Source organism: Podarcis raffonei, chromosome 2, assembly GCF_027172205.1.
Source record: "Podarcis raffonei isolate rPodRaf1 chromosome 2, rPodRaf1.pri, whole genome shotgun sequence".
NCBI lineage: Eukaryota > Metazoa > Chordata > Lepidosauria > Squamata > Lacertidae > Podarcis > Podarcis raffonei.
Genome location: NC_070603.1, coordinates 38,710,542 through 38,735,675, shown reverse-complemented (window position 1 = coordinate 38,735,675; position 25,134 = coordinate 38,710,542). Strand labels below are relative to the sequence as shown.

At 44.4% G+C, this 25,134-nt stretch overlaps 2 protein-coding genes across 3 annotated transcripts in view; one reads left to right on the top strand and one right to left on the bottom strand.

The window, feature by feature from the left end:
- GLP2R (glucagon like peptide 2 receptor) overlaps positions 1-12,904 on the bottom strand; it is a 37,753-nt gene extending 24,849 nt beyond the window's left edge. The window contains exon 1 of one of the 2 annotated variants that reach the window (XM_053376078.1): positions 12,802-12,904. Coding sequence is in view for 1 of the 2 variants with exons in the window: in XM_053376077.1 (XP_053232052.1) it covers positions 4,054-4,122 (69 nt within the window). In the remaining variant the exon portion in view is untranslated. Of the gene's footprint in view, positions 1-4,053; positions 4,564-12,801 lie in introns of those variants that run through there. The other variant, XM_053376077.1, reaches the window with a different exon arrangement.
- GSG1L2 (GSG1 like 2) lies at positions 11,504-23,656 on the top strand. The gene is made up of 5 exons (XM_053376079.1): positions 11,504-11,968; positions 18,227-18,274; positions 20,125-20,277; positions 21,308-21,419; positions 22,912-23,656. Exons 1-5 carry the CDS (start codon positions 11,671-11,673, stop codon positions 23,201-23,203), a joined length of 903 nt encoding a protein of 300 aa, XP_053232054.1. The 5' UTR covers positions 11,504-11,670; the 3' UTR covers positions 23,204-23,656.
- The last annotated feature ends 1,478 nt before the right edge of the window (positions 23,657-25,134 follow it).

The window sequence follows — 25,134 nt, the reverse complement described above, 5'->3', positions numbered from 1 at the left end:
TATTATTATTATTATTATTATTATTATTATTATTATTATTATTATTATTATTATAAAATGCTAGAGAAGTTCTTCATAAATGGTGGCTCAATATATAAAATTTAAGTATTTACAGATGGAGTAAATTTATAAATTGAATGTTTAGGTAATCATTTGTCAAAAAAGGTTAGGTGGAAAATGACGGGTAACAGCCTTATCCACATATAGTTTATCACTCATCCTAAGTTTCTTCATACTCAATATATGTTAAATATAATATTTCATTTTAAAACTAGTCCAGAAACACCTGGAGATTCCCCATCACTGTGCTAAACATTCTTCCCCGGTAATTGCTTTCCCTGCCTTTTAAAACATGGCTGCTCTCTATTCCTTTGTTTTATTTTTAACACAGAGAAATGTCCTTACTTGCCAGGTTGCAACCTGGAGATTCTTCTTTTAACTTTTGAAATGTGTTGCTGAATTCTACTCCTCCCTCCCTTGGTGCTGTTATCCGCTTCTCTCACCTGTCACATGTGCCACGAGGGATAGGAGAACGTGCCCATTTCTCATTCTCTCATTTTCCAATCTTAAATTCAGCTCTGCACATTTCCACATCAGTTTCTGATTTTCTTTTTTTAAAAAAATAAAGCCCTTTTGAAAATTCATCAGCATTTTAGTGCCACTTTCTCCCGATATACACATTTTTGTGAAGCAATTTTTTTTCTGAACACAGCACATTTTTGTTTGTTATCTTTGCATTTTTGTGCATTTTTATACCCTAGTACATCTGTTTTGTACACATCACTTGGTTGGGGAAATGCATTGCAAAATTCAGAGAAGAGCGATTCCCCGCCCCCCCCAAAAAAAGTGCAAATCAGGTGGTGCAAATGCGAATGGCATCAAATTTCTGCTCCATCCATATGTACCACCCTGCAGAAAGATAGGGGGCTCAACAGCAGAGATAAAGGGGAAATGGTTACTGCCCTAGTGAAGCAAATCCAAAATAAAGGAGGGCTCTCCACATCACAATCTGGCAATCCCACGCCAGCTTCAAGAGGGTTTCTGTATTAACAAAAAACACACCATAAGAATGGGAAACAAAAATCTCGCAGGAGGGGGAACCCATTCACTTCATTTTAAAAGATTTTTACGCAATAAGATGCAGCCTTTTCTCTTCCGTCTTCTTGTTCCTCTGGCTCTGCTGCCTACAGAGGCTAGTTTCTCCACCAGCCATCCTCCCTACAGCAATATTTTCAGTCCTGACTATGGCCCAGCTCTGAAGCTTCAGTTAAATGTCTAGTGCTATAGCCTGGGGGTGCAGAAGGAGCCTGCTGGCGAGGAAGCAATTTCTCTTATATTAATTATTGTGATTATGACTATCACCACCACCACTGATTTATGAATCACCTTCTAAACAACCGTCTCAATGTGATTCACAGTAAAGATTTCTTGAGGTCAAAGGCAGAGAAGAACAAGTACTGAGGGTGCTTCCAGATGAACTGTTTACTGAACATGCGTCCCTATTTGGTTGCTGGGACGCCAGATGACGTTGCACCAAAGCAAGTGTCACTCCACACTTTCCGTTGCATTTTCTTGTCACCTTCCTTGCTGCAAAAAGTCTGACTCCCCCCCCCCTCGCAAAGCAGGTTTGCTGCACAATCTACATAACCTCAATTTAACACTGTGTGATTGAATCCCAATCCTGAATAGTGACTTCAGAATATTCAAGGGGCCTTCTGGGTGACAAAAGTAAATAGCACTGCTGCTCATGCTATTCTTAGCACTAGAGCAACCCTAGCCTGACCCTGAGAAGCAGTGTGCTCTTCGGTACCCTTGCAAGAGATGTGGTCAGGTTCTTCTTCCTGTACGGCATAAGAACTAGGCTGCAGGGGTCTTGGCTGCTCAGAGCATCACACACACACACACAGAGAGACACACAGAGAGAGAGAGGGAGAGTATATGAGTACTCTAGCACAGCCTCCAGCTACACTTCTTTAAAAAAAAAGTGTCACAAAGTGATGGGACAATGCTGAAACAGCAGCAACCAAAGGCTGTGGGTCCTGGCTGGCATTTCCCTCCCCATATTGTTGTCCTCCCTTCCCCATATAACACGAGTACATCTATTGCAGTGAGTCTGGCTTGGGTCATTCAGTGCTTTCTGAGTCCAGATCTATCCACTTCAGCCAAGGGGTTCTCTTGTGAGCACAAAACACAAATTCACAGCTAATATGAAGGTAATAATACCAGCTAATAATACCTGGGGATAAATTGCTTTTTTAAAAGAAGGAGGAGGAGAAGGAGGAGAAGGAGAAGAGGAGGAGGAGGAATTAACTCTTCTGACAACTACTGATCACTTACTTCTGTGTCATCTATGTTTTAGTTGGCATTGTTAGCTGCCCACTAAAACTTGAGAAGACTCATTAGCCCTGTGCAGGTGGTCAAAGTAGGGGCAATATATGCACAGAGCATGATGGATCAAGAACTGTGCTTGCTGGCCATGCCCAGTCTTCACCCACAGCTCATAATTTATGTGTTCAAACATGTGCAGTTTCTAAGCATACTGTGTATACCCTCCATTTTCGCATACATCCATGCTGGGGTCAGGGGCCAGCACATTACGTTTTACTGCCTGAGGCAAAGGACAACATGACACTCCCCACCACCGTAACATTCTAGATACAAAAGCTGAGCAGACTGGCAGCTGAATCTTACTTTGACACGGGCAACAACGGGAGAACATCCTCCACTGCACCTGTGGGCAGCAGACTAGCTTATGGGGCTCTTACAATGGAGGCTTCATGCGATGACAAACTCTATCCACTTTCCTGCCACTATCATCTGCCACCTAAGGCGGCTGCCTCACTCTGCCTCATGGTGAAGCCGGCACTGCATGGATGTTCCGGTCAATATGTGGAAGTCGGGTTATAGTGGCTCTTGTTTTGCCTGTGTAGCAGTGCCCATGCTGCTGCATCAGAATAAACACCTTGGGTTAACTTGTGACACCAGGGAGCATCTACAGGTAATCTTGGATTGGCATGGCAGCCATTACACCCTATCTCAGATCACAAATGCCACATTTGCCAGGACTATGACTCACAGAACTCACCTCTTTGTTAAGCCTGTTGTCTGCCTTGCTTCTAATCAGCTGGTTGCTCAACAGAACAAATGATATAAATATGATGGTCCTTCCCTACCTAGGAACACTAATTGACAATCTCTCTCTCTTTCTCTCTCTCTGTGTGTATCTTAAAGCACCTTGCATAAACCAAGAGATGCTTTGTAATTACATCATCCATGCTGAAAGTCTTTCAAAAGGCAACATTGCTGACTGAAATCTAGCCTTTTGAGTCAACGGGTGACGAATTCACTTGGTTCTCCATGAAAATATGGCTTTTCAAAATTTGCAGACTGGAGGCACAACGTTATCTGAATGAGACTGCTATCCAGAAGGTGGTTTAAGGCATGACACTTAAGCAGCAACATGAGTGGAAAATGTGCATCTAGAAGGAGAATAGAGGTCTGATTAAGAGGTAAAATAAGCCAACAGTTAAATGTTCCGCACACATATGCTGATGCTATGCATTTGTTGAAGCTATGGAATACAGCAGACTTTTAATAGGTTTTAGAGCACCCATGAAGGTTTTAGCGGTGGACACAAAAAGATATGTTTATAGACACTGTTTCTCATGTCTCCTCTGTGAAGCCCAAGATGTATAGGTGGTAGAAGGGGGGCGGGGAGGATAGCAAAAGTGAAATGAACAAGTTGGAAATGGACATTTAAAAAATAAACCTGTGCTGAAATAAATGATGCCTGGTCTGGAAAATCTGAAATCACACATATACAGTAGTGTCTCCAATTGCAATTGTACAGGAAAAGCAATAGCCGGCAGGGAAGAGGTAAAGAACTTGTCATGCAAAGCCTTATAAAAACAAGAAGTTACATGCTGCACAACATACCGTTAAATAAGCTCCGCTCGTGAACATGCCGTACTGTTTTACGTATGCAGAGATGTCAGCCCAATGGAACATTTATGTTTTAAAATGTATCATTGCTAAAATGGCAGATTTTCTTACCTGTTTGATCAGAAACAGCATTGTGATTGCAAAGACGGGTGTGGGACAAGTCCCAGAGTACAGCTTCATGGTGCAGAAGAATACTGGGTGTTCCAGTGTGATCCAGGGTGGCAAATTTGTATACTCAAGCAAGTCACTGACTCTTGCAACCCAGTTAGCTTGTGATCTCCTTTAGCAATCTCGGTCACACCCGCTGTGTTCTTTGAAAATATCTCCACTTTCAAAGAGTGACTCTTTACCCATTAGAATAAGTTCCTGAATGTCAGCAAAAAGCAACAGATAATCAATCTGCTCCAACCTGCAGAGTTCTTAGAATCGGGTTTCCTTTTGCTTCTTCTGTGTTGAAAGAAAAAAGGGGGGGCAGTGAGAATTTAGTATAAACTTTACAAGCACATCTGCTTTTTGTTGCCGATCCTCTCAGCCAATGAGGAATAAGAAAAGCATCATGAAGGACTCAGGATTGGAGTTCTGTTCACATGACACTCCTAAGTGCCCACTGATTTGGAAAGGACTTGTGTCACTGGGAAACTTTATCTGGAAGACGGTTGATGAAAAGGTGGTCCTGGAGCAAATATGAGCATGGAAAGCCTATTTCTGCAGCAATCTGACAGGCCATTTCCTGAACAGCTGCCAATATGCAGGCAGCTGAGCGATATTCTTTAGCTCTGCCCCCCCCCCACTGCCGCCCCGAGGTGACTGGACAGAGACTTGAAATATGTCAGCAAGAGGAAATTAAGCCCTCCCACTCTCTCCAACCCGCTTGGGGCTGAATGAGAAGAATATATAGGAATCAATCCTGTGGACTTGTTAACTTTCTTGCATTAGAGCAGCTCAGTCTACAGGGACGTTTTTCCTACATCTGATTGTTTACAATTGGCTTGTCCCAAGAATGCTGAAGGTGATTAAACATCCTGGTTGAAGGACCTGAATGCAGCAGGCAAGGATTTATGGCCATCAATGTATACTAACTGGAAACCAGGAAGCTTATTATAGTTATTTAAAAAATATATTTACAATATATATCCTGGAAAGTAGTGACAAAGAAAAGGATCTGAGTTCACGATGGATAACCTTGCAGAAAATACTCTTTGATCACAATGCTGTGATTTGGATTGTTGGTTCTACACTTGTGTGTAAGTCTTGCAAATCTGAAAGACTTTGGGCAGAACTAGGAGACCTTTGACCCTCCAGGGGTTATTAGACTCCAACTCCCATCAGCCCTAAGCCAGTGTGTCCAATGGTTTCCCACCCCTGAGCTCTTTTTTGCATTAGCATGGGTCTGCAGTTCAATTTAGCATTTACTGGCTGCACTTCAGAGCACAAACAAATCCACACAATGCAGTGGGCACCCAACCCATATACTGATTGCTCACAGATGCAGAGCTGTTGGTGTCTGAGTGAAATCTGCATTTGCCACTGTGGTCTTCCAGCACATTTAAGAAATCTGACATGGGTTCATCTATAGAGATGAGTCTAAAGGACAGTATAATTACCAGTTCTCAAAGACAAGCACCCATGATCTGCTAGAGGCTGTCGAAGAAGATAACCCAAGAGTCAAACTAGATATACAACACGTGTGTGTTTGAAGCTTGATGGCCACTTTGCTTATTGAAAAGTAGCTTCAGGAGGGAGTGATTTAGAGCATAGAAGTTTTTTTTTGGGGGGGGAGATTATACCCACAGGCCAATTTTCAGCTCCAAATCATGCTCATTAAAGGTGCTGTCGCTCATGCTGTGTTCCAGACCAGCAAACTTTGCTGCAAAACTGAACATGGAACTTGCAGCGGGGGCTGGTGGGTTTGTGTTTTTTTTTTGGAAGATTTAGAATATTGTCCAAAAGAACCCATCCCATTGCTTCTCTGCACAAAGTTGTCCCACCCTAAAGCTGCTGAAGTAGAGTTTGGCCTTCAGCACAAGTGCATCATCCATTGCATTGTGACTGTTTTCTATCAATTTATTCCACAGACCAGCATGATCCCAAGTATGATCAGAGTCAGAGGTCCTGTCTTCCTCACTCCAGCATTAATGGCCACCAGCCACTGAATTGCTCCCCACCATTGAACTGCTGCACACACCACTTTCCTTGGACTATTAGCAGAAAGCCCAGCTGCAGGCCTTCGTTAAGAAGCCCTGCCAGGCAGGTGTATAGAACCCTGCTGAATAAACATTGCTAGTTTCCAAAAATAACATTTAAGTACTCTTAAATTTTGCAAATCAAGTGTATCTATGCAAACGTTGGGTAATTTGTATAATGTAGTCTGATGAGATTTGGGTTTTGGCGAGTGCAACAAAGTGTAGAAAGTTCGGTAGAGAACTCTGCCCTACGAATTAGTCCCCCTATATCTGTGGGAAGTCTAATGAAGCACAGTATGTTCTGTAAGCTCTTGATATGTGTCACAGCCTTAACTCCTGACTCCAAAAGGTGGGGGAAATAATTAGGTAGCAGCTATTTTTGCACTGATCTTGACTAATAGGGTGGAATTGGTTGAAAATGGAGGCTGATTGGCAAATGGGGAGAAAACATTCATTACACGAGTTTTCAAAAGAAAGGGAAGGCGTGGGAACAATGTAATAAGGAAAGCGGACATGAACAAAGTCTCTAAATGAGCGGCGTTTGAATTTCAAAAGGCCAGATTAATGTGGTCAGGGGGGCATAGAGCAGTTCCCCCAAATAAGGTCCCCCTTCTCCGAAAAGGAACACCCGAAGTAAAATACAACAAAAGAATAATATTTTAATAAAAACTAACAAATTTGCAGGAAGCACTATATTTCCCTATTCCAGCTGATTTATATGTCCTTCTGTGGGGTAGGTCAGGCCAGGCCATGGATGGTCCTGTGGTTTAGAACTGGAAGCTCCCGCTTTCCCCTCATTACTTAAATAAGGACAGTGAAAGAAGACAATCTAGGCATCTGTAGGCAACCTGCAGCCCTCAGCCTAATGAGCCAGAGAGGAGAGGCATGATTTTTGCACGCCCCTCAGCCTGCACCCTTGGCAGGGGCCAACCTAACCAACCCCTAGGTATGCCCCTGAGGGTGACCAGGAAGAGCACCTAAAACCCAACTGCCTACTCCCTTTTTTCTATATTAAAATGTCTTACTGGAAAGACATCTTGGCTTGAGGCAGGAAAAGTACCATGGGTGCTTATGCTCACATCTTTTTCTGACTTAATTTGGGAGTAACTGGAAATCAGCATAAGGAGATCCATCTTGTCACTCGCCACTTGGTTGGTGGACACGTTCTACAAAGTGTAACCAGGGCAGAGGTACTTTATGTCTTGTAGGGTTGCCAGCCTGGCTGATGGTTAGGAAAACTAAATGAAAAAGCACCCATGGAAAGCATTGTCTTAATGAGTCCGTGTTAAAGATGCAAAAGTGAGCATGCTTTTATGCAGTGAAAGGAAGGGAAGGGGGGTAGAAAGAGACTAATGTGGCACCACCAGGAGTTTTGTAACGATAAGGAATCTCAGGGAAGACACAGAGAAGCACAGGCATAAAATGAACTGCAATTAGAAAGAGTTGTTAGCATTAGGAAGGAGGATTTTTAAAGGCACATTAAAGGAGGCTGAAGAATTGTGTGCAGGGGAATTCTATCAGATATGGCTGTGCCTCATTTCTCAAATGTTCCAGAATATGTGTTTGGTAAATCAGTACAGAGAACAGGAGTGTCATTTATCTCATGCTGTACACTGCCGCAAGCCTCTATATTGAACATTGAATTCATATGTTCCACAGGTCTGGGACATGTTTTCCTTGGTTTGGCGAAGGGGAAGGGGAAGGCAGCAGCCAAACACAGCCGGTTGCTGTGTAATCTGCATAACCCACTGGGAGGCAGGGGTATTCGTGTGATCGGCATTGGCAATAGATCTACAGTGAGATTGTTATTATTCTAGTATTTATTTATATCCCTCCTTTCCCCCCAGTTTGGAATTCAATGTGGCTTACACAAATTAAACAAGCTAGAACTGTAGAAAAGACAATCAAAATGTCATTGAACCCCAACAGAATTAAAGTAATATTAAAAGATCCACAATAAAAACATCACAGCACCAGCTCTTTCCTCAGAAACATTTGGTTCCCAAAGGCCTGCTGGAATAGAAGGACGGCAAGGAGGAAGCCAGTCCAACTTCTCTAGGACACACAGAGAAGGGCACACAATTCCCCCCACACAACACAATAGCTTGGGTGAGATGCTCTAGACCTTAATAGCACTTCCACGATGCTAAATGCTCGCTGCACAGATGGCTAAGATCAGGGATGGGAACCTGTGACCCTCCAGATGTTGTTGGACTACATCCTAAGCACTGGCCATGCCAGCTGGAAAAGATGGAAGTTAGAATCCAACACCAGCTGGGAGGCCACTGGTCCCTGCCTAGGAACATCAAGGGTATGCAAGATCTCACATACTTCTTTCAAATACCATGTAGTCATACAGAAACAGAAGTGTGATACAATCTCTTTTTCTAACCAAGGCAATAGCTCACTATCTTCCTTGATTTATCTTTGTTTGTCAACCAAAGATCACCCATACTGCAGCGACCTCTTCATCTGAAAACCACAAAAAAATCTTGCGGCATCTTAAAAATGAATAGAATCTGTTGCGGCTTTAAGGTTCCACAAACCTGTCGCTTTTGCTGCAACAGTCATGGAATTACCCCCTCCAGATAATCTGTCATTATTTTTTTTTTTAAAGTATATTCTCACCTTTACACAGGTTGCCCAGCTTCAGCATTGTGAGAAAATCAAGTGATCCCAGACCTGAGTAGAATTGTCACGTGAACATACCAGTAATTCAGGCTTCTATATAGCCACTTCCTGTTCACCAGTGGTGAGTAAAAATAAATTCCAGGTGACCAAGTGGGGGAGGGGCAAAGTTTTTTGGGGGTTGTCCTAATTGGAGTAATTAGCCACTCATGGTTAACAAATATATGCCTGGGTTACTTTTGTGGCTTTGTTTGCAATGCATTACACGGAGGCACACTGAATTAATTGCACCCCCTGCTGCAGACCTGTGTTAAAAGCTCTGCCAAGAAACTGAATATAACCTTTTAAAGGGCTAAATGGGCCATACAAACCATAAGATGGAGAGGTCGGAGGGCTGGCCTTTAATGTCAAATGGAGCACATGGAGAGGGGAGCAAAATCACCAAGCAGCCATTTCCCCTTAGCCCCACTCCAATAATGAAAGTGAAGTGGCCTAGGGGCAGGCCCAAGATATTTTGCTGCTTGAGGCAAAGGACAAACATGCCCCTCCCTCAGTTCCACACACAGAAATTGATTGGCATGAGCACTGAATCTTACTTGAGCACTGGGAATGGGACATTCTCCTTTGCCAGGAGGACAGCTGGTTAAGTTAGTGGAGGAAAGGATAGGCTGTTTAGCATACACAACCCTGTTCTCCAACACCTCAATGGCAGCACCACCACCACCCACATCTGATGCCTGAGGCAGCTATCTCATTTTGCCTAAAGTGGAGGACTGGCCTTGCTTGGGGGAAACAGCTAAATGCATCCCAGAGTAGAAAGGGAGGGAGTCAGGTTTTACTGACCCCATCCCTTCCATTTGACACAAAAAGTACACAGACACTTTGTGGCCAAACAGGTCAATTCAGGGAGATCTAGTCACTGCCCCCAAATCAACTAAGTTACTAGAGCAAGTATGTGGAGGCTAAACCAAAGTTCAACACACCACGCTGCCTAAATTAGCTAAAACAGCAAAAAAGAAAAGCAAAGAAAAGTTTATTGGCTTGGCATTTAATTTGAGCTCTTTTCCCCCTTTTCTTTTGGAGTCTTCCTAATGTTTGCCTCACTTGCAAATTACAGCAGGTTTTTGTTTTCCCCAGTGCCTGTACTCACTCCCACACCACCTCCAAGTTTGGGCCGTATATAACTAGAAAACATCATGTTTAAAAATATAATGCCACGGTGAAAACATGGGCACTGTACATTACTACTGGATCAGGGAGAAAAACAGTGTTTGGTTTGTTCAAGCCGTGATGTAATACTTACACTAAATGGATAAGTGCAGAAGGAAAAGGGGATTAAACAAAAATCCCAAGGAAATGAATCTGTTATGAAGAATCCCTGATCGTCCATTACTTGCGGTGACCTTGAACAAATCAGTGTCTCTCGGCTCTGGCTTTATAAAATGGGAATAGAAATGTTATTGGAATGCCTGCAATAATTAACTTGGCCCACAATCTTAAACTGATGTTTGAGGGTTTAATCAAATGGAAGCGCCATCTCCTCCTGTAGTTCTAAAATCCAAGTGCTCTGACTGCGCAATTTTATGTGTGTTTACTCAAGAGGTATAGTCCATGAAATTCAATGGGGCTCGCTTCTCAGAAAGTGTGCAGCAAGGCTTAACTGAGGGCAGATCCACACCATACATTTAAAAAGGACGCCCAGTGCACATTGAAATTACATGGCTCCCCCTCACCCGGGAACTGTAGTTTCCCCCTCACAGAGTTACACTTCCTAGTACAGTGTTACCTCGGGTTAAGTACTTAATTCATTCCGGAGGTCTGTTCTTAACCTGAAACTGTTCTTAACCTGAAGCACCAATTTAGCTAATGGGGCCTTCTGCTGCCGCCGCGCCGCCGGAGCACGATTTCTGTTCTCATCCTGAAGCAAAGTTCTTAACCCGAGGTAATATTTCTGGGATAGCGGAGTCTGTAACCTGAAGTGTATGTAACATGAAGCGTATGTAACCTGAGGTACCACTGTAACCTTAACAAACTACAGCTCCCTGGATTCTTTAAGTGAAACCTCACGCTTTAAATGTGCACTGGATGTCCACACTATAACTCGCACTGGCTCTTTCCCACGCTACTTCCCTGGGCTCCAAGGTGTGCAGCAGCACCAGGACTTATGCAGAGGGTGCGAAACTTGACTTTCCAAACAAACAAACCATTGGCACCTTTCCCAAGATAGTCAGGAAAGCAAGTCCTCCTGTGTTTACTTTGCACTTAATCTAATTCCTAAGTATCAGGAGAGGAGTCTGTGTGTGTTTTCACTCTTTGCTCCCCTTGCCCGCATTTCCTTTCTCACCTTTCCCTAGCCTGATCCCTGCCTCTGCCTGGTTTTGGGTCTCAGCTTTCCAGCGCTGTGGCGCGTGACTTGGTAAAAGTGATCACTCCTGGGGCTGACGCCTTTTTGCAGCTTTTCACCTGGCGCTCTGTCTCCTTATCCCATCCCCCGGTGCTTTTTTTTTTTTGGGTGGGGGGTAGCTGGGTTCCCATTGCTCCGCGGGGAAAGAAATGCACTCTGTATGCTCAGAGGCATTCTTGGAGAGCCTCCTCGTGCTGAGCTCAGGCAGAGGCGGCAGGCTTTTGAGGCTCAGCCCTGTTCATCCCCGGCTCCCATCCTGCGCTGAGGGAGGGGGCGGGAAGGAGGCGTCTTGGCAGCTCTGCCCACCTGCTCGCCTCACCTTCAGAAACGGCCAGCGGCAGCCGGATGCTGAGGGGGGAACCGGCGATTTGAGAGCGGGTTTTTTTTCCACCAGCAGGGGCTTAGCCAAGAGGCGCGCGAAGCAGCCCGAGGGTGCCTCTCCCCGTGCGCCCCGTCCTGTCCTCGCTCGGCGTCGTTGGATGCAGCCTCTGCAAGGCGGCAGTCCTCAGCGCGATGGGGGTGGACCGGCGGCAGCGAGCCTCGGCGGCGCTCTCGCTCAGCTGCCTGTCGCTCACCTTCTCCATCACCGCCTTCAGCAGCAGCTACTGGTGCGAAGGGACCCGCAAAGTGGCCAAGCCCATGTGCAGCGAGCTCCGAGGGGGCACCCACTGCATCCGCTTCAACACCTCCGGGGGCCCCAACGACAGCAACGTGGTCCAGTACATCTGGGAGACCGGAGACGACAAGTTCGTCGACCGGAAGTTTCACGCCGGTATCTGGTACTCTTGCGAGGAGCTGCTCCTCGGAGACGGTGAGTGGCGGCCTCCCCGTCGGGGCAGCAGGGACTAGTGGTGAGCCTGGGGGGGGGGCAGCTGGAGAGGAGGACCGTCTGGTTGGTCTCAAGGGAGCGGAGACTCCTTCCCGAGACGGGACTGCGCCGGGGGAGGGGGAATGGGGGTCTTTCAATGACATCCCGCGCGGCCACCGGCAAGTCACTTTGAGCCTCACTTTTCCCATCTGTAAAACGGGAGCAAGAGCTTACGCGCCCTGGGGTATTGGAGCGCAAACAAGCTATGTTGCTTCTGAAGCACAATTTGCTTTAAAAGAAATGGCTACTAATGAAGTGTAATCGTCAAAGGTTTCTTTGTGGGTTAATAGGGAGGAGACGATCCGTTGTAGTGGTATGGCATTCTTTGTTGAGTTGTTATCCCACCCCACCCCCCGGTCATGTCACATTTCTGTCTTAAGCTCGCTTATCACAATTCCCCTCCAATTCCGATGGGGTGGGATGAGGGATGACCCCCCCCCCCGACACACACACACCGTCTGTCCCCCACGCCCAGCACTGGTTCATATAGGAAAGGTTACCCCAACAATATAACATAGACCGAGGTATTTTGAGCCAATAGTAGGAGGAACACGATATTTAAAGTGTACAGGAGAAATAGTTAAGCAGAACTCATGCGGCATTAACTCTGCTCCCTTTTTAAAAAAAATCAGTGGAAATAGGTTTTTTAAAGTAGTAGTAATAAATGATTCTGTGATAAATAATGGTAAACTCATTAACACGCACACAGTAGTATTCTGGAGCAAAAGGGAGTCTTAAGACAATGACACAGATAAAGGAGAAAACGTTTTACTTACTCAGAAGAGTTTCAGTGTGGAAAATCAGTCCTGGTACAGCAGCAAAGGATCGGCATCGTGGCTTCTTGGCTGCGTTAGGAAATCAAAAGTTTGCAACAGAGTGGGAAGATATATTACTCCTAGTTATTTTTTCCCCTATGTAAATATAACTGCTGATCCAGCTAGGTCTGTCTTGATGAAAAACTGCCTCTTTAAACTCCACATAACTCACCAAAACATTACTAGAAGGAGCATTTCACCAGAACTGCATATTGTCCTAGGGTGGAATTAAACTTTACAAGTGCAATGTGGGATTTCCAACCCCATGTGTTTTTTCTCAACTGCAGCAGGGATGTTTCAGAGACCTAGACTAGTAGGGGGTGTTTAGCCCTAATTCTCCCCTAAAAATGACCCCCTCACCTGATTGTTGTAATCATTTCTACTGAGCAAGAGGTAAAGCTGATTTGTGGGAAGATGTCCAACCTTATAGGGGTATGGTTGTATAAATTTGAGTGATATCCCTTATTTCCAAAAGAAAAGGAGGAGGAAGACTATTTACAGCTTGTTTTTTGAAGTCTAATGATAAAAGCTAACATATTTGTTAGCTGTGTGCCATTTTTTTAATAGCACTTCCTCCAGCCACAGGAAGTCCACTCAGTTTCCTTGTTCTCATGATGACATCTTTCCTGTGGGAGAACAGATTCTTTCCTGTGGGACAATAACTTGATTTGTTGCATAGAAGCGATAGTAAGCACCCTGTGCATGCCATCAATCCCCCTTAGACATCTGTCGAGATGGCATTTGTACAATGACATTCATCTTCAGAAACACCACCAGTGTAATCTTGTTTTTTGTTTTTTGATTAATTTGCTTGAAATGATGAAGAGAACAGCAGCTCTTGACAGCTACTCCAGAAACCAAATTGAGGCTTCAGAAATAAGCAGGGGAGGGGAGAGGGGGGGAAGAGCAGCATCTCTCTATCAAGAGGAAGATGCAGAGAGGAAAAGTGAAGGATTATCTCCCGTACATCCACACTGAAGCACCTTTAATTTCCAAGGCATCCCTGTGCTGTTATCAAGTCTTGCATGTGGGCTTCCCATAGGAATCTAGTTGGCTGTTGTGAACTCAGGGTGCTGGGCTAGTTGGAACTTTGGCCAGATCCAGCAGGGCCCTTCTGTGTTCACAGGACAATATATAAAAACCTGCTGTATTTATTTTGAGATTCTGTGTTCCACACCTGTGTTTAGAGTGTATGAGGAGTGGCTGGTGGTTTTAGATAAAATGGGCTATTCAAGAGACAAACCCTTCTCTCTCCCTCTTCCTCCCAGGTGAATGTGTGCACAGCATTTTGTGGGTTGTTATGCTTTCCTGAGCCTCTCTTTCATCTTCCTATATGGGGAAACAACCAAAGCACAATGCGTGCTCCCCATGGAGACTGGACTGTGTGTTTGTTGTTGTTTAGTCGTTTAGTCATGTCCGACTCTTCGTGACCCCATGGACCAGAGCATGCCAGGCACTCCTGTCTTCCACTGCCTCCCTCAGTTTGGTCAAACTCATGCTGGTAGCTTCGAGAACACTGTCCAACCATCTCATCCTCTGTTGTCCCCTTCTCCTTGTGCCCTCAATCTTTCCCAACATCAGGGTCTTTTCCAGGGAGTCTTCTCTTCTCATGAGGTGGCCAAAGTATTGGAGCCTCAGCTTCAAGATCTGTCCTTCCAGTGAGCACTCAGGGCTGATTTCCTTAAGAAAGGATAGGTGTGATCTTCTTGCAGTCCATGGGACTCTCAAGAGTAAGATCAGCCAATTAGCTGAACAGGGCTGCTTGTGTCCATCAGTGAACTCCCATTCCTACCAAAAGGGTCATGCATCACAGAGAAGCACCCAGGAAAGCATTCTCCAGTCTTCCACCCCAAACCAACAAGAAAGTCAAAGACACCCCTCTCTCCAGTGAAATCCCCATTGTCATGATTCAAACAGAAGATGGCTTATTCAGTAGAGCATGATACTCTTTATACCAGGGTCACTGGGCAAAAGATTCCTATGTTAAATGACTCTTCTGGTCCCCTTCCAACGCTACAATTCTATGATTCCTGTTTTCTTCCTTGGCACCATCCTCTTGCCTCATTCTCCCTTAATATTAACTAATAGTTGTTAAATAAGTGTCCCCCATGACACTCTTAGTTTGCAATTCTGTACCCAAGAGAAATACCAACTGAAGTCAATGGGGCTTTCCTCTGAGAGTCCACATGCTTTTAGCTTCTCCTAGTAGTTTTAGTGGGGAGGGGAATGAAAGAGAGAAGGGAGGTCACCTGGGAAGCCTGGACAAAACATTACCTTCAAAGGAGAAATGGGTTGGGGAGAGAAACAATGATTAACTCTACCTTGGATATTACAGCAAAGCTGTGGGATAAGAGTTGGATTCAGCTGAGCAACAACAGATCTTCTTGAATTCACACTATCTTTTTTATAGGATACCTGCCACAAGTTCAGATACATATTTTCACCTGATGATGGAAACATGGTTTTTATTGTTCTGTGAGTGGGTTTGGATGTGATGTGTAAGTTGATGGCGTTTTCAGTAGCATTCTGCCTAAAAATTATGAGGGTCCATGCTTAAGACCCATGTTTTTCTGCCATGGCAATGCTGGGAAGCATAAGGTCCATGATATTTTACAGTATGATCTGTGAATTTTGCAGTGCAATCTGTAGCCATAGACGTGATCTGTGATTTAATGATGTTTCAGAGTGGTCCCTTGTAAAAATAATGGAAATTCAAGGGGATCTTTTTTGTTTTGTTTTTGTTTAGTAGAGCCAATGTTATGGACAGCTGTGTACATATAATGTGGATGTACTTTTTGCAGAAAATTTAAAACCAAACAATCCACGCAGCTTTATTCACAGCTGTGCTGCTGAGTACGTGCACACTTAAAAATAACACACGCAAAATGAAGTGGCTGACCATTCAGCCTCAACAGCAAAGATCAGGAAATGTAGAACAATTTCTTTATTTTTATCCACAGAGCCACTCCCCCTACCTGAGGTGAAGGTGGAAGTTGCCAGAACCAATTCAGCCACTCCCACCAGCCAAGAATTAAGTCATGTATACGTTGCTGGCTTAAAACACAGTGAGGCTGTTTTTTCTCTCACTGTGTTTCAGATTGAACTGCATGCTGCTATACATATTGGCATAGTTTGATGTGTATTGAAACCTCTTGCTCCATGTACACACCAGTGGGTGGAGACAGGGCAGGGATATCTTAACCCAATGCACATTACCAATATTTGCCAACATTACTAGGGTTGGCAAAAATGTGTAGTCCTCTCCCCCACCTTTGTTTTTAGTCTGATTTGTGCTATTATAAACTTATGTCACTGGTTTTAAGTACATAGCACTGTTCTCTGTGTACAGGTATGCATAGCTTTAGAGTTGCCCTCTATTTCTCAGTGTTTTACACTGAAACTTATCTAAAATGTGCTTGAAATGTTGCTGTGCTTTGGCAACCATTTTGGGTGGCGCATGGATCCTAGCAGATCCCCAGCTTTGCTGACCTTTGTCACCAGCTCTGCTTCCAGTGAATTCTTCTATTTTAGAACTCAGGCCAATTCCAAACAACCTTCTGCGACTGGCATGTAACACTTCCCCCAAACAATCCTCAGAAATGTAGTTTACCCCTCCCAGAGCCACAATTCCAAACACCCTTCACAAACTACAGTTCCCATGATTATTATGTTAAAGTGGAACAAGAGTGCTTTAAATGGATGGTGTGGATATGACCTCACATAATTATAGGTACTTCTTCAAGTAAGCACTTTTTATTTCTTTCCTGGGCTTGCAGCTAGACTTAAGTTTGGATGCTTTTATACAACACCTTCAAATTAGAAAATTAGATGTTTCACATGATGCTAGAAGTCAAGGTGCCCTGAGAAGCTTACTGCCTAAGCATTAACAGTGACAGTGATGGGGTGGGAGGGGGCAAATGTTCAGAGCCATGTGTAGTGGTGGAGTTGAATTCGGAAAGATTGGAATTGCCCAAATTGTGTGGCGTGCCACTTGCGCGAATAATTTGTCACATGGTATTCTACCCACACTGTTCCATTTCCAGCATCCACCTACGTGGGTAACTAGCTGCACAAACTGGGCCAGTGCAATGACACAATCATAGAGATGGCCACCAAGAGAGAACTCCTCAGAGGGATAAATGGGCAAAATATGACTGACACATGGGCAGGAGTTTTAGCAGGAGGGGAAAGCGGAACTCAGAAATTCTGGTGGGAAATACAGCAAGATTTGGCAACAGCCTGGCTTTGAAGTTAGAAGAGAAGGAAGGGGTGTAGAAGGAAGCAGAACTTGTCTCTGGCAGTCAGGTTTGGTAGGGAGTGTTGGGGATCTAGGATGGTAGTCAGAGACAAAACTAGACATTTTGGGTTGGAATAAGGTGAAGTGTTAGTGGTGAAAAATAACATTTGGGAATCACTTGAAGTCAGGTCCAACGGCATTTATAAGAACATTTAGAGTGGATAAAAAAGCTCTGCAAATGTTGCCAGGTGTTTGCCCATTTAATAGTGCTCCTGAAGTTTTTGTGTATAACTTGTGTTACATAGACTGGGAGGTAATCAGCTAGACTGAGAATTTGAAAACTGTTGGATTTCATATTGACTCCCCCAGTATTTGAACAGTGCAAGAGATGTGGCTCAGCTGGTAGTGTAGGAAACCCTTAGTCTTAGGTTTGTGGGTCTGAGCATCACATTGGGCAGAAGCTTCCTGCATTGCATTGCAATGGATTGGACCAGGTAACCCTCATGGTCCCTCCCAACTCTATAGTTCTATGATTCTATAATTCAAAGTGTATCTCTTTTTAAGATGCACGTGAACAGTGATGGAGAGGCTGACTATGTCCCTGCCCGTGTGCATTTTAAAGGGACAAGTGGTAAAAATGAAAAAAAAAGGTGGAGATGGGCCATGGCTCAGTGGCAGAGCATCTGCTTTGCATACACAAGGTCCCAGGTTCAATCCCCAGCATCTCCAGGTAGGGAATTCCTCCTGTTTGAAACCCCTGAGAGCCTCTGCAAGAGCTGGATAGACCAATGGTCTGGCAGCTTCCTATTTTCCTAGAAGTCACAGCTTGTGGAGCATGCACAAATACGAAAATATCATGCAAGAAGCAGCCCTGCCTCTGCTTTGTTTTATAGGCACAAAGTGGGATGCCTGTTCTTTTAATTCCCCCCTCCCCCGGGGGGATTGCATTCCAAATATCGCTGCAGCATTTTAGCTCAGCGCGCTGGCTTCCCCTACCATCTGCTTACAGCTCCCTTCTTGTTGCTTGTGGGAGGCTGTGTTCCTATAAGCCTTGGGAAGGTGGGAAGGCTAAGCTGGCTGATGAGATGCTCAGGTTTTTTTCCCCTTCCAAACTATAATTTGAAAGTGTACATTTTATATGCCTTATAGGTGAGAAATGTAGAAGTTTTATCAGCCTGACACCCCCGGCGGATCGAGGTAATTATATGCTGTCACTAATTCAAGTTTCTGCTCTTTCTATCTTTATGTTCGGTGTTCTGAGTCATGGGAAACACAACCCTAGAATAAATATATCCCCGTTTCTATGGGACAAACAGTGGCTCAAATCCACGTATTCTGAATGTTTGCCAAATTTGGTATCTGCGCGTATTTGTGGTGGGATTATTTATTCTAGCTCTAGTGCATATTACCTTGGATAATTCCCAAAGAAACCCGAAGTCAGTTTAGAAGCTGAAGCCCAAGGTGCTTGAAAAGGTTTAGGAAACGGTGGCACCCTCCGCAGGGTGGTGGGGAATAGTTTTGGGAAAGCTAGCACCTTTTGCTTCCATTCATCCTTCTGGAAAATGACTCTAGCTGTGTGCATGCTCCTGTCTTCTCTCTGTCCAGTACGCTCCCACTGCTGGTTTTGAAAGAGATATACACACAACATTAGCCGCAATCCTTGTTTATCCTGTGCCTATCCTGTCGTTTCTTAGGAAATGCTATGCTTGGATCTGTTTTTCTCCAAACCAGCTTCAATCCGAAGTGAGAAAAAGAGCAACCCCACTCTATTTTAAGCAGGGACTGTGCAAGCAGCCTCTGTCTTGGACAAGAAGTTGTGTCTCCAGGCTGAGTTTAAAGCAGCCAAATTTTGTAGGCATGGGGATTTCAGCAAGAGGAGCTGGCATGACAAACTACACCTGTTGAAATTCTTTCTTTTGCAGATCTGGCTCACTTGGCCAAAGGAATCTACAGTGGGGGACGGCGGGTGGACCTGGCTGCTCCCCATAGCCTTCCTCAAGTTAGCGTACAGCTCAGGAGACTGAGGCTGTGTACACATTACCAGCTAGGTAAAGTGCAGCTAGGTCCTACTTTTTCTCTATTCAAACTGAAGCTTGTTTTTTTGGGGGGGGACTCATCAAAACACAGCATTTCATAAGAAATGACAGGATAGATACGAATTGTACCTAATGTAACGTGATTCCCAAGGTGGTAGTGAGAGCACCCTGGATGAAGAGTAACCAGAGGTGCGCGTGCAGCTGGATGTGATTTGTGCTCATACTGTATTGTGATGGTCGTTGGCTATAAACAATAAAATTTGTTGATTGGTTGCTTGCAGCTAGACTTCCTGCTTAAGGTAGGTTGGGATGCAAATAGAGGATCTGACATACTCAGCCCCACTAGGTTCATAATGGAGCTGTAACTGTACTGGAGTAAGTTGCTCTGTTCCATTGCACATATCCTGGCACATACCTATGGAATGGGGTTTAAGGATTCAAGATGAACTTCTCCTGCACCATCTGTGAAAACTCAGTGATAACCAGCGCCAATAAAAAGCAGTTGAAGCCACAATAAAGGGCAGGGCCGCAACTGTTTTAACTTTATGTGCATATAAAGTAAAGGTAAAGGGACCCCTGACTATTAGGTCCAGTCGTGACTGACTCTGGGGTTGCGGCACTCATTTCGCTTTATTGGCCAAGGGAGCCGGTGTACAGCTTCCGGGTCATGTGGCCAGCATGACTAAGCTGCTTCTGGCGAACCAGAGCAGTGCACAGAAACGCCTTTTACCTTCCCACCGGAGCGGTACCTATTTATCTACTTGCACTTTGACGTGCTTTTGAACTGCTAGGTTGGCAGGAGCAGGGACCGAACAATGGGAGCTCACCCCGTCACAGGGATTTGAACCGCCAACCTTCTGATCAGCAAGTCCTAGGCTCTGTGGTTTAACCCACAGCGCCACCCGTGTCCCTTTTATGTGCATATATTGACAGCTTAATGGGTACAGAATGTGGGGGGGGAGGTCTTGGGGCATGTAGGATTCTCAGAGCTGCTGACCTTTGTTGTTCCAGGGGTCCTGTGGCTCTCCATTGCGGCAGAGCTCCTCTACATTGCTTTGCTTCTGATGGGCATCGCTCTCATGTTGATTGAAATTTGCTATTCCATCAGCATGCTAGATGGGCTGAAGCTCAATGCGTTTGCTGCGATCTTCACCGTCCTGGCAGGTATTTTATTATTACTTATTAAATTTATATAAGCAGCCTTCCTCCTGAAGAAGCCCACCTCTATCATTGAAAACATCAACAACAGTATACAATCAAAACTCTTAAAAACAGTTCAAAAACAACCCTCTAAAGATCGGTTTAGAACTCCTAAGTAAAAATCACTGAATGTCACAGCTAATAATTTCAGGGATGCTAGGAACAGATCTTTCAGCCAGAGTAAACAAGAACGTTTTTAGATTCTTCCTAAAAGTTAATGATGAAGTAGGCAGATGCACCTGAGACCTTGGAGAGCTGCTGCCAGTCAGAGGAGACAAAACTAGGCTAAATGGGTGAATAGTCAAAATGGTGTGAGGCAGCTGCCTGTGTCAAAATCTAAGTATGTCACTAAGTATCTAAGACATCTAAGTATGTCACTTCCTGGAATATGCCCCAAGCAGCAGCTGCGACTTTGGGCTTGAATTCTGCAATCCTTATGGCCCACTTCTCATGGTGTCCTTCAGTTTGTGCAATGGCCTCATACCAAATAAATCCAGTTGGGTGGATTAGTTGTGTGCCCCTCACCTGCCTTCGTATGAGAGGGGCTTTATCTTTATCTTCCTTATTCAGTCAAGTATGAACCATCAGGAGCTAAGCCTTTTCAGGCAGACAGGCTTAAGGTTTGAAGAAAAAGGTGAAGCCTCAACATTATTTGTCACAAATCTCTATCTAATGACAACAGAATTCATTTGGTATTGAGCAGCTGAGGAGATTACTGCCTTTGAGATGTTCTGTCAACCTCCCCCCTCCCCCCCCCCCGGAATTTCACCTAGTGCTTCTATAAGTCTGGGTATACTTTTGAGTTTTAAAAATGTTTTTAGATACTCTTGATTGCATTTGTTTAATTTTTATTGCATGGTGTGTATTTTTTAACTGTTTGCTGTTTGTTCCCTTGGGCTGCTTTGGGAGGGGAGAGGAGGAAATCAACCTGATGGATCTGCAAACGTGAATTAAAAAGAGGTTCCTGCTAACAAAGCATTGTGAAATATTTCAGGTCTCCTGGGAATGGTGGCTCACATGATGTATACAACTGTATTTCAAATGACCGTCAATCTTGGTCCAGAGGACTGGCGCCCACAGACCTGGGATTATGGCTGGTCCTACTGGTAAGCTGGGGGGGCAATGGGGGAAAACATAACAACAAATGGATGAACATGACCCGCCAATCATTCTGATTGTTTGGTTAAATCCGGGGCTAGTTGTGCAAAAGCGAAAAGAAAAGGGCCTCCACACATTTGCTTTTCAAGTACCAAATAAATATGGAACAAGCTAAAAGAAGTAGTTATGTAGAAAGAGCCAAGTATCATGAGGAAACTGTCTAGTCAGTTTCCTAGTCCAGACATCTATGGTTTCCTTTCTGCTTAGTCGATGAGGCGTTAGTGACCAGGGAAGCACAGAAGAAAACGACCGCTGCGGTCCTCCAGATGAGAGAGCCTATGAAATCTTCTCCAGTTTGTAAAGAGGCAGCACACAATAGAGTTTGCCACAGGCCTGGGAAGGTTTCAAACTTCCAATGGTATCCCAAAGTTCCTTGGGCAAGTGTGAGTATTTGCCTGTGCAGTCACTTTAGAGGAAGAGCGCAGCCAGTAATATAACTGGTTGGGAATCACCCATGTGACCAGCGCAGAAAGCATTGCCCTTAGTTCAGCTTGCATTCTGATTGGCTATGTAGCAGAAAATAGCCACATCCATTGTGTGTTCTCTGATTAGGTGGGATCCTGCAGTGGATTAGAAAGAAGCTCTAAGCAATAGAAATGGCAGCAAAGGAAACGGCATTAAAAAAGCTGACACTATGGAAGGGTGGAGGTGTCTGTAGTAGGGGTTGCAGGTTCAGCCTCCCTTCTCAGAAGCATATCTTTCACATTGAAATGTTGATGGGTGGACTAGAAAGTATTAACTACAAAAGCATAATTAGTGCAGTGCTTCTGCATGGTCCTTGGGAAAGGGCTCAGTGGTAGAGCATCTGCTTTGCATGCAGAAGGTCTCAGGTTCGATCTTTGGCATCTCCAGGTAGGTCAGGGAGAGACCCCCTGCCTGAAACCATGGAGAGCTACTGCCAGTCAGTGTCCACCGTACTGAGCTGGCCTAGATAGACCCAGTGTGCTAGGCAGCTTCCTGTGTCTGCTCTTTTGAAAATGCTCACCATACCCAGCAAAAAGTTGTGCACTGGTGGTGATGTTTTTAAACGGAAGCTCCATTTTCAGTCTACAGGCTGCACAAAAACAGTTACGCAGCTACGTGTGTGTAGTGCAGAAGCACTTTTAAAAGCAAACAAGGTGTGCGAGTGTGTATGGGCATGTACACATTACCAGCTTCAAACACGGAAAGGTTGTTTTTTCTCTGTGTTTCCATTTGCATGTCATTGCACACACAAGTTGCCTACTGACTGTCCACAGCAGCAGATGGAGTGGGGGCATGGAAGTCTTCACATGGCTTATGTGTTTTCAAATCAGATAGAAGCTGGTTTGGGGGAAAGCATATCAAAACAGAACATTTCTCAGGAAGCTACAGGTGTGGGTTGTGGTTAACATTGGGGCTTTACAAACCAGTGGTGGGAGCACTGCCATTTTATTCATGATCTTGTTGTTTTCTTGACAGTCTTGCCTGGGGCTCGTTTGCCTGCTGTATGGCTTCCTCAGTGACCACAATGAACAGATACACAAAAACTATTCTGGAATTTAAGTATAAACAGAAAAAACTGGAGAGAAGTTTAAAGGCTAAATCCAAGTCTTCCGATCCAGAAAAGGCTTGGACAATGTACATCAACACCATCCACAGCACAACTGGGGACTTGATGCATCACCTGACAGACATTCACAGTCCGACTACTCCTACAACATTTGCAGAATTAAATAATATCCCCATGGCACATTGTGAAGAATATTGCTAAACTATGTGACAGAGGGTTCCCCCCTCTTATTTGCTTCCATTTTTTCTTTTTTGGAAGTAACCAGTGTTTACTTGATGCATTCTTCTGTATGTCAAGGATTGATGTTCTAACTGCAGGACATTTTGGTGACTTGCCAAGAGAAGGCCAAGAAGAGAAACCTTCTTCCTTTTCCTTTTCAATTTCCTTTGCTTCTGTCTTGATTGAGAGTAACTTCCAGAAAGCACTAAAGTTCCACTGATTTCAGTGTGGGCTGATTTAAGCACATGCTTAACATTCCTCTTGAAATCATGCTCTAAAATTGTAAGTTTGTACCTAGTGCATTTTGAATGTGTTGTTGTTGTTGTTGTTGTTGTTACTACACAAAGACCAACTTTTGTACTTTTTTGGAATGTAAATGGGGAAATTATTAATGTGATTGTTCATAAGAACAATGAACAGTGAAGCTGAACTCTGCAGAGGGGTTTTCTTTTCCTTTTTTTTTTGAGACAAACATTTCTATTTTATCCGTTAAGTGGTTGTATCTCTTTGCTTTAAGATGCCTTTAGGGGTTTTTGCATAAGCCTCTCTTGTTAGGACCAAGTTTGATAAACTCTGAAAACAGTTTCACCTGGTAAACTCCCATGCACTTTTTAATAACATCCTTTGAGACGCCTGAAAAAGTTCTCAGAGTGAGATCATTAAGGAAACTTCATTTTGCATTCTAACTTCCTGGTGCCAAGCATCCCATGAGCTGGTAATTATTATCTGACTGGTAAACCTTGCCAACTGGGGTTTATATTTTTGGCTTCAGGCAAGAGTGAAGTAAACAAAGGAAGCAACTCTACATTTGGGAGGATTCAACAGCCCTGTTGTAAGGACAGCATTTCTTGGCCTTGCATGAATAGCCTAGGAGCTTATGCTAGGTGACTGTGTGACAGCAGCCATCACATGGCAGGAGGACAAAGATGCCAAACTTGGCCATGCATCTCCAAAGTCTCCTCCTCACAAGATAACATCCACCCAGGAGAAGTGCTTCTGATCTTGGCTACTTACAAGGATGGTCCTTCTATTAGACCAGAGATAGGGGAACCTAGTGCCCTTCTGATGTTGTAGGACACAGGCTTCCATCAGCCCCAGCCAGCCTGGCCAGTGGTCAAGAATAATGAGAACTGGCATCCAACAACATCTGGAGGGCCACACTTTAGACCACCCCTGTATAAGGCAACCTGCTTCAGGTGGCAGCAGCTGGGTCATCATTTCAAGGACATCACATTGGCAGTTATTTAAGTAATTATATTTTTGCTAATATGTAGAGCACCATTTGGGCTTTCTTCCTCAGGCACAAAACTATATGCTACCTCCTCTGGACCTGGACCAACAAGTAAGCTCCAGAATGTCACACATGGGAAGGGAGCCTATTTATGCTTAGAAAGTGGTCCACACACTTCACATTTCTTCATCTCAGTCATCTCCACAACAGGTCTTTAAGGGAGGCTAGTATTATCATCCTTATTTTGCTGATGACTTGGCATAACTACTGCTTATACTGGATTTTTGGTTCTTGGCGACAAATAATAAAATTAGATGGGATGTGTACCAGGCAACCTAGTCCCAAAGCTGATTTAGAAACAGAGCCCTACCAGGTAATCAGAGATAGGAGTACCATAGCTGATGTTAAAGTTGCTTAGATGTTGAGAGTGGTGATCTTAGCTGCTGTCCGAGGTCCTAGCAACATGGAGAGTAGCCTTACAACTCCAATAACCCTCTCCCTCAGCTCTTGGCCAGTGACCTTGTGCTAGTCTGTTCATCACATTGCTTGCTGGTTATTGAATTCTCTTGCAACCTGAGCAGCAAGGTTGCTTACTTAAGGAAATTGCTGTAGGCAAACAAACAAACTTTTCCCAGAATTTTGTGCATGGAGAGATGTCTAAATATGGCTTCATGAATTGCAA

Excerpts from the sequence above, each read along its gene's own strand:
- GSG1L2 (XM_053376079.1), top strand. The coding sequence starts at position 11,671 with ATGGGGGTGGACCGGCGGCAGCGAGCCTCGGCGGCGCTCTCGCTCAGC. Across the intron at positions 11,969-18,226 it reads GGAGCTGCTCCTCGGAGACG|GTGAGAAATGTAGAAGTTTT; the intron begins GTGAGTGGCGGC and ends TATGCCTTATAG. Across the intron at positions 20,278-21,307 it reads GATCTTCACCGTCCTGGCAG|GTCTCCTGGGAATGGTGGCT; the intron begins GTATTTTATTAT and ends GAAATATTTCAG.